Source organism: Penaeus monodon, chromosome 36, assembly GCF_015228065.2.
Source record: "Penaeus monodon isolate SGIC_2016 chromosome 36, NSTDA_Pmon_1, whole genome shotgun sequence".
NCBI classification, from domain to species: Eukaryota; Metazoa; Arthropoda; class Malacostraca; order Decapoda; family Penaeidae; genus Penaeus; species Penaeus monodon.
Window position 1 is genome coordinate 5,806,885 of NC_051421.1, and position 10,054 is coordinate 5,816,938.

The following is a 10,054-nucleotide window of genomic DNA, read 5'->3' on the forward strand; positions in this document are numbered from 1 at the left end:
GGCTTGTGTGTGTGGCTTGTGTGTGTGTGGCTTGTGTGTGGTGGCTTGTGTGTGTGTGGCGTGTGTGTGTGTGGCGTGTGTGTGTGGGGGCTGTGTGGTGTGGTTGTGGTGGGGTTGTGTGTGTGTGGCTTGTGTGTGGGGTGGCTGTGTGTGTGTGGCGTGTGTGTGTGTGTGTGGTGGCGTGAGTGTGTGTGTGTGGCGTGTGTGTGTGTGTGTGTGTGTGTGGTTTGGTGTGTGCGTGTGCGTGTGTGCGTGTGTGCGTGTGTGCGTGTGTGCGTGTGTGCGTGTGGCGTGTGTGCGTGTGGGGTGTGGTCTGTGTGTGTGTGTGTGTGTGTGTGTGTGTGTGTGTGTGTGTGTGTGTGTGTGTGTGTGTGTCCATACATGCATGAGTGAGAATTCAGTTCTCTATCATGGCTTTATTTGTGTATGGGTACCTAAACTCATGTTACAAGATATAAAATCAATAATCTTTCCAAGGAATTTCAATAAGAATTTGAAAAGTCAATTTCTAATGCTATGCACACACTGCCAACTTTGGAAGGAAGGAGATATATAAAATCTTTTTTTTTTTCTTTCTTTCTTTAGAAAAGAGTCAAGAGAGGAATGCTCTGAGACCAAAAATACTCAGTATTTAGTCAAAGTCTAAGACTAGTAAAAAATATATACTTATATGTGTGTACAGAAATATATCTCTTTATTTTAACATTTTTATGTTTATTGTCTTACATCAGAAAAAAAATTATCAATTCAACAAATATTAACACAAAACTATTCTACTCCAATTCATATTCACAAAAATCTGACATACTTTAAACCTAGACTATATTACTATATAAATAAGTTGTACATTGTATGAATAAAAAGAGCTCTTTACAGCCAATACACTGATAGACATTTGCTTTTAAAGAAGATACTCAAACAAGTTCCTCACTTTACAGAATAAGACATTCAGCTTCTAATCCATTTTCTACTGCAGATATTCAGCTTCTAATCCATTTTCTACTGCAGATAAGCCAATACATAGGATTCCCTCGAAACATCAACGTGTTAACTCTAAACAACCTTCAAAATTTATCTCCATATCTAAAAAATAAAAGAATGAAGCCCAATTCAGTCGGACATATATATAAACAACATACCCTTTGAACTTACTAACATCTGCATCATCATATATTTGCATTTCCATAATTAGCATTATTTATTTAAGGAATGACAAACCTTCAGGCTGGTGCTGCAAGCTGTCAACATCTATTTAATGCACCAATTTCTCTTTTCAACATTTTCAGAAAATCCTTTATTGCAGCTCCGTACACTCCCCTGACCTTTGATTAAGAGGTGATTTAACATTTATCATCTATAATAGAGAATTATAATTATTTCCCTTAATAATGTAGCAAGCCAATTAACAAGCTTACCTCCAATGTAATGCCTTTATTCTTCATGTAGTGCACAATATGAGGGTCAACTTTATTGCCTTTGTCTCCTACACCAATCACTAAAAGATCTGCAAGAAGCAATAATAATAATAACAATAATAATAACAATAACAATAACAATAATAATAACAATAATAATAACAGTAATAATAACAATAATAATAACAATAATAATAACAATAGTTATAAATATTATTATCATTATCATTATCATTATTATCATTATAAAAATAACCAAAAACAGTATTGTTCTTTTCCTTTACAAATCTTTATTAAATAGAAGTACTAATTTCTTTACATAATAAAATAGCTCTTGATATTCATTTTACAGCCTCTAATTAGAAAATGAACAAAAAAACAATACTTTTAGATAATTCTTTATTTTGCAAAGAATTTTTTTTTGGATTTAATTAGGAAATAATGTAATTGTAAACATTATCACTTGACTACTGAATTTCACAACCAATGAGGAAGAAGCTGGACCCTGATGAAATTCATGCAATCATTTTAAATACTATATAGAAATGATATGAAATCCACTGGTATATATATGAGCAAAATCCCTGGACATGGTACTTATCCCAAACCCAGTTAAAGAGGGAAATATAATTCCTTTCTCAAAGGCTGGAAACAAAGGTCAGGCTAAAAATTACAGACCAATGACACTAACACTTCACATAATAAAAATGTCTGCAAGGATAGCAAGATAAAAAAAAAATTGCCCAGTTCCTAGAAAAAGAAAACAAGATCAAAACTGGACACATACTAAGAGACCAAACTGAGAACAAAGAAGCTTATGCAATATATTCAGACTTTGTAAAAGCTTTCGGTAAGGTTGATCATATGGAATTCTACTCCATACAATAAAGGACTTTGGAATCAGATTTATTCCTGCTTTGAATAATGATAAGAACTTCACTCATGACATTGAACAGGCAGTCGACGGGGGAAAACAAACTAAAAAAACAAACAAATAAATGAAAACACTAAAAGGTTACTAAAAACTTACCAATTTTAGGTACCAGCATGTGAAAGAGAGACAGTGAATCTTCATTGATATCCTCTACAGATTTCACCTTCCAACTAAGAACAGATCTAGGGAATATAGCAATAGGGCCTAACACTTTCATCCCATTATTTAGTCTGAATCCAACCTGAAAATATACACGTTCTTAAAAGAATATGTTATACATATATATATATATATATAATATAATAATAGAGTGAGTATTGCATAAAATTTCTTTTAAGAATTCCTACCTTGGTTATTTCAATCATGTCTTTAATCATTCTTTTACACATAAATGCTTCAATGACTTAAATAATTGCATTGTATTAATTCAGCCATATAATATATTTCAAGACAGTTAGATTTACAAATATAAGACAGAATATCTTCTTTTGACAGAACCTATGAAACAATATCATCATCAGAAATTCTAGCTTGGAAATTAAGTTCAGAAACGTCAACGTTTTATAAATAAATAGGGAACGAGAAATGTGTATGGAAATAGACATATTATAACTTAGATTATACCATATCAATTACTGTAAAAATCACACCCTTCATTCATTCTTGATCCGAATGACTGATATAGCCACTGAAAGCTGAGAATAATTGAATAATTCTACAAAAATAAAGCACTCTGTCACTACTTTACAGAAATATTACCACCCAAACATAAGAATATATTTCACCTGGCTGTATGCATCTACCATGAGCCCAGAATCTGCTTCCTGGTTTAAAATAGTAGCTGTTGTCTTGTCCTCATCAATGCTAGTGACTGGTGACTCTTGGCTGAAGTAACTGGATTCCCAACCTTAAAGATAAACATACAGTTAGATTCATAGTATTTTATCATACTAATGAAATTTACAATACTGTATACATGATCGAAGTCCTTAAATTCCTGGATTCTCAGACAACAATGTTATATCTGCTTGTCAAGAAATTACCAAATTTGTTCATCTCTAAATGGCAGACTACTGTTAACAGACTGGAGATCAGTACATGCACTGTCACAATGATTTCTTTGTGAATTTATTACAATCGTCTTCACTTAATCACCAGAACATCAATTGGTAGAACCTCGCTTGATTACCCAATTCCTTGAACTGGTTAATCTTTACAGTATGGATGCACTAAGGTAGGGCAAACTGAAGATGGTATTCTTCTAGAGGACTAGAAGTTGCAGTTGCTAGTACAAGAAATAACTTGTAGACGTGAACAGTAATGTCACAATTAAAGGAAAGAGATTGCAGAAAAAGTGTACTCAGTGCTCACGAGTTTCAGCTCTATATTGCTGTGCATACACAGGTGAAGACAGTGCTTCCTGGGGGGGTGTAGGGGGGCAGAGACTCCCATCAACCCTCCCCCAAGGGTATGCTCAATCATGGCAACTTAGATTGCTGAATAAATTTTGTAACATGGAGTTGTAGACTTTGTCTCTAGTGAGGGAATCAGTACTGTAAAGAATTACCCTTGAATTTTCAGGAGAAAGAGAAAGAGAAAGAGAAAGAGAAAGAGAAAGAAAATGAAAAAGAAAGAGAGAGAGAGAAAAAAAAGAAGAGTGAGAGAAAGAAAGAGAAAGAGCAAAAGAGCAAAAGAGAGAGAGAGAGAGAGAGAGAGAGAGAGAGAGAGATAGAGAGAGAGAGAGAGAGAGAGAGAAAGAGAGCGGAAAAGAGAAAGAGGGGAAAAGAAGAAAGGAGAAAGAGAAGAGAAAAGGAGAGAGAGAGAGAGAGAGGGGAGAGAGAGAGAGAGAAGAGAGAGAGGAAGAGGAAGAGAGAGAGGAGAGAAGAGAAGAGGAGAGAAGAGAGAGAGAGAAAGAGAGAGAGAGAGAGAATTACATACTGGCATATTCATCAGTGACCTAAGCAATGATTGTGACCTCTGCTCTTGACAATCCAGCAGAGGACAAGAAACTTCCATCACTATATTATGTGAAGATAATGCTGGAAAATGACTATCTTGCCAGAATAAGCAGGGTACCAGAGGGCCGAGAATATAAGAGGCTATAACAATCATGGGAATCAGTCTTGAGAGGATGTGCTCCTAGGTTAAAGAGTATAGTTTTGCACAGCCCTTGGCCATAAGGTAAAGTTTGCCTGTAATGGATAAAATGACAGAAACTAAGACACTTTTCATCTATAGCACTTCCTTCAGAAGTCAATAATAATTAAGTTGTGCAACATACAAGAAGAGGAAAGCTAAACTCAATGATACAAATAACAATTTCCAAAGGCAAATAATAAAGTCATAAATTAAGAAACTAGGGTATTAAGCCTCCAGCAATCGGGTGGGGGTCCAGAGGCGGAGACCCTGATGGGGATATACGGTGAACAGGTAGGGTCTGGAAATTCGAATAAAAATAATAATAGTTATGAAAACTCCTTGGATCATACTGTTAGGTTTGAGGATCCCTAGGAGTAGCTGGAGTAACAGGAACTTTGGTTGATAGTTACAAGTACATACGCAATAAATTAAGGCAAGTTGAAGACGATATCCTCGGGTAATTTTTTTGGAATACCTTCGCATAACCAACCACCACAATTCTGGTATCGATGGATTCCTCTCACTCTCCAGTACGCAAATACGTAGTAATTATGCCGCAGAAACCCCCTCCCCCCAACCACCCCCCAAAACCCCACAATTTCGACCCTAATAGCCAGGGAAGACATAAAAGGTTAAATATATGAATAACAGACACACAAATCCGTCACCAGAGCTAAGAAACCGTCAAAAAAAAAAAGAAAGCAAACACGATTAAACGTAATATTAGTTACACTTTTAATATTAATTTTCCATTATATCACGAACCTTCGCCTCTGAGCAGCAACTCTCGCCGTAGAATTCACCAACTGACGCAGCATTTCGACTCAAAAAAAACCTCCTTTACCGCGATATCTATCACAAAACACAAATGCCAGAGAGACAATGATAATACAACAACTTCCCGAAGAACAAGAAAAAAAGGGAAGAAAAATTAACCCACGACCGTGATTTTCTCTCGCAAGTTTGTGTTTACATCGAGGTTTATGCAACAGAGTTAGGAAGACGGGAATCTGGGGGAGGGTTTGCATGGCGGCGTTTTTGTTTTGTTTTTTGAAGGGGGGAAGGAAATAGGAGACTTGGCAACTCGTTTGTAGTGTGGCTTTCAGGCAACAGATGGCGCTTCCGCAATCTGTCAGTTTTTTATGGGTTTTGTGTCTATTTTTCAAAGAGTGTGTGTGTTTGTGTGTGTGTTTGTGTATGTGTGTGTGTGTGTGTGTGTGTGTGTGTGTGTGGTGTGTGTGTGTGTGTGTTTGTGTGTGGTGTGTGTGTGTGGTGTGTGTTTGTGTGTGTGCGTTTTGTGTGTGTGTGTGTACAATAATAATAATGATGATAATAATATTGATAATACTATTGATAATATTGATAATGATAACGATAATAATAATAATAATAATAATAATAATAATAATAATAATAATAATAATAATGATAATAATAATAACAATAATAATAATGAGCATAACAATGATAATAACAACGATGATAATAATAATGATGATAATAGTGACACTAATAATAATGATAATAATAACCATAAGAGAGGTTTGCATGGCGACGTTTTTTTGTTGTGTTTTTTTGGAAATAGGAGACTTGGCAACTCATTTGTAGTGGAGTTCAGGCACAGATGGCGCTTCCGCAACCTGAACTTTAGTGGGTGTTGTATCTATATCTCGGAGTGTGTGTGTGTGTGTGTGTGTGTGTGTGTGTGTGTGTGTGTGTGTGTGTGTGTGTGTGTGTGTGTGTGTGTGTGTGTGTGTGTGTGTGTTGTGTGTGGTAGTAATTTTAGATCTCAGTGGACATGAATTACACAACACACACATATACACATATACATGTATAAGTGTGTATATATGTGTATGTTATATATATTATATATATTATATATATGTATGTATGTATGTATGTATTTATATACATACATGTATGTATGTACATATAATAATAATAATAATAATAATAATGATAATAATAATAATAATAATAATAATAATAATAATAATAATAATAATAATAATAATAATAATAGTAATAATGATAATGATAATAATAATAATAATAATAAGAAGAAGAAGGAGGAGGAGAAGAAGACGAAGACGAAGAAAAAAAAAATAATGATAACAATAACATATGATAATGTGTGATAATAATAACAATGGTAACATGGGTTATTTTTGTAAGTTGTCTTAGTTTTTTCAACTGATTAGAGCAAATCTGCATCGCTGGATCCAAAAATGCCATCCATTTTCCCCGATCAGGTCAAGTTTTTTCGACTAAGTGAATATAGGAAAATCGTTTTCTTTTACGAAGTGGAATACATTAGAGCGGCATTTTTGTTTTATTTGTGTTACTTATACATCCGATATATTTTTTTTTTATTTTGTTTTCTCACCCAATTTATAATTATCGACATGTTGCAAACATTGATCGGTATCTGTATTGACATCAACATTGAATTACATTGGTAACTATTACAATATCTACTGATCAATGCTGAACATCGATCAGAATTGATCACGTTGATCAGTAGACAACGACACTAATAAAGACAGATGCATGAAAACTAGATGTTTGGTCATCAGTGATCATTCAGTGCTGACACTTCCGTTTCTTTGAGCTCCTCGAATGTGCAGCGGCAGGGATGTCTCTCTTCAAAGTCCAACAGTAATCGGCCATCATGACGGCATTCCAACCGTCCCTGATACCTGGTCTCCATCTCCTTCATGTCTTGATGAAATCTCTCCCCCTGCTCGTCGCTCATTGATCCCAGATTCTCAGGAAACCGATCCATGTGTGAGAATAGGTAGTGCATTTTGATTGTCATGTGCATCCAAGGTTTTGAAGGCAGTCAGCATTTTGGTGACGAGTCTGCGTAGTTGCTGGCCTTGTTGTTGCCAAGGAAGTTCTTTACGACCAGAACAAATGCCTTCCACCGCTTCCAGTTCGACTTTATCATTGAGTTTTCAAACTCTGGATCTCTGATGAGCTGACATAGTTGAGGTCCTCAAAGATGCCAGCTTTCAATTTCTCCATGGTCACTCCTGGAAAAGCATGGCACAGGTGAGTGAAGCAGCCACCATCCTTGTCCAGAGCTTTGGTGAACTGCTTCATCAAGCCAAGCTTAATGTGCAGGGGTGGGAAGAGTATTCCTGCCTCTGTCCACCAGAGGGGCGTTGATGGACGTTCTTTGATCTGCTAGGCTCCAATTCCTCCGCAGAGACCATCCTTTTCGTGTAATGCTGAGCTCGGTCCCCTACTATCAGATCATCCACTCATGCTGACAATAACGAATTTTCTCCTTCAGATACTTCATACTTCTTCAGTGTAGTCGAGTGGGCCAGCGGCATAGAGGCAAACTGGTTGCCGTGTGCCACCAGAACGGCTTTTCAGCGATCTCTTGCTGCTGTTAGTAAACAGTCTCCATTCTACAGGTTGGTACTGTGGCAATCCAAGATTGTGCGAGAAGCTGTGAAACATCTGTACAGTACATCAAGTCTTTCTCTTCAAAGAAAAAAACGAAGTATTCTTGATGTCTGTTGCGGTAGAAAGTGATGCGAGTACTGTCAGAAAAAAGTTTTTTTTTTCTTTCAGTCTTGATGTCAACAATTCGGCGGATGACTTTGGCAAGTTGAGGTCACGGACAAGAATCATTTAGCTCTGGGAAAAGGGATGCGGAGCGTCATCGGCATCATCGCTAGGAAACTACTTCATTGTCTTCAATACTGGAGAATTCTTCGTCACTTAACTCTGCTGTGACAGGTACTGGAACTTCATCACAGTGAGGTACAGGACGACGTGCTGATTCAAGATCAGGATACTTCAGGCTGCTCTGGTTCTTTCTGTTGATCCCAGTCAAATTAATAGCCAGAAGTAACAGTCACTGACATGGTTTTTCGGCTCTCTCCAAACCATAGGAATTCCAAACTTCAGCCCGTCCTTCTTTCCATGGGTCCAGCGACGTAGATACTCGGTGCATTTCTTGCCAGACCATGTGAGGGCGCCCAAGCTTTGTGCTGATCACCAAGTTTCATGCCAAAATAAGCATGATAAGCACGCTTTACGAAACTTGTGACTGGTTTCCTGTTAGGAACAACGGTGTATCGCCGCAGATGTAGCAGAATGACATCCGGCTTATTTCTGCAAGACCTTCTGGACGAATCCATATCATTCATCTGAATAAGGAAAAAATGTATGTTAGCAAAAAATGTGCGGTCGCAACTTGAAAATTATATCATAATACCCGCCACAAAAATGCTAATACCCTTATGAATGAACAACAACCTTAAAAAACAATATTTGGCAATAGAAAACAAATTTGACCTGATTGAGCAAAATCAATGTTATTTTTGGATTCTGCGCATCCTAATTTTCTAAAATCAGTTAAAAAATTATTGACGATTGTTTTTGTTGCTGTTTGACTTGTGTAATAATAATGATAATCATCATCATCAGCATCATCATCATCACCATCATTAGGGAGCTAACGCCGGCGGGGGCGCATCGCTGTATCTTCTCTTCGTTCCACCCACGAGGGTCCCTCAAACTATAACTCTTCACGAAAAGTTCGATCGATCTGCCCAAGCCACGACTCCCAGATCGTCCCACAGGCCCCTTAATCCAGGGTTGTCTCAAATAATAATGATAATAAAGATATTAATAATGAGAATAACAATAATAATAATGTTAATAATAATAAATGATAATGAGGAGGAGGAGGATAATAATAATAATCATAACAATAATAATAATAATAATGATAATAATAGTGATAATAATAATAATAATAATAATAATGAGGATGATGATGACAATGAAGATGATAATGATGATGATGATGAAATGATAATGATGAAGATGATAATGATGATGATAATAATAATGATAATAATGATAATGATAATAATGATAGTAATAATAGTAAGAATAGTGATAATAATCATAATGATAATACTAATAGATAATAATAATGATAATGATAACTGTAATAATAAAAATTATAGGAGTAATAATAACGATGATGATGATGATGATGATGATTGATGATTGATAATAATAATAATAATAATAAACAATAATAATAATAATAATAATGAACAATAATACTAATGATAATGATGATAATAATCATCATCACATCATCATAACAATAATAATATGATCATAATAAAGATAATAATAACGATAATAATGATAATGATGATAAAGACAATAATAATGATAATAGTAGTAGTAGTAATGATAATAAATATTGCTACTGCACAATAACTATTTTAATAATAATAATAATAATAATAGTAATAATAATAATAATAAAAACATAATAATAATATAAACAATAACAACAACAGCAACAATAATAATAAGGATAATACTAATAGTCATAATAATAATAATATAATAATAATAATAATAAGTGATAACAATAATAATAATAATGATACGGAATAATAACAAATGATAGTGATGATGATATAAGATAATATGATGATGATGACTGATGATGAGTGATAATGATGATGATGATGATGATCGAGATGATGATGTGATGATGTGATGATGATGATGATGA

At 35.2% G+C, this 10,054-nt stretch overlaps 1 protein-coding gene across 1 annotated transcript in view; it reads right to left on the minus strand.

Moving 5' to 3' along the window:
- Positions 1-1,415: 1,415 nt before the first annotated feature.
- The window catches only part of LOC119595670 (NADH dehydrogenase [ubiquinone] 1 alpha subcomplex assembly factor 3-like), a gene marked incomplete at its 3' end in the record, with an annotated part of 11,623 nt that continues 2,984 nt past the window's right edge, over positions 1,416-10,054 (minus strand). Inside the window, 2 exon segments of the mRNA XM_037944782.1 lie at positions 1,416-1,504; positions 2,446-2,590. Of these exon segments, the coding sequence (XP_037800710.1) occupies positions 1,416-1,504; positions 2,446-2,590 (234 nt within the window).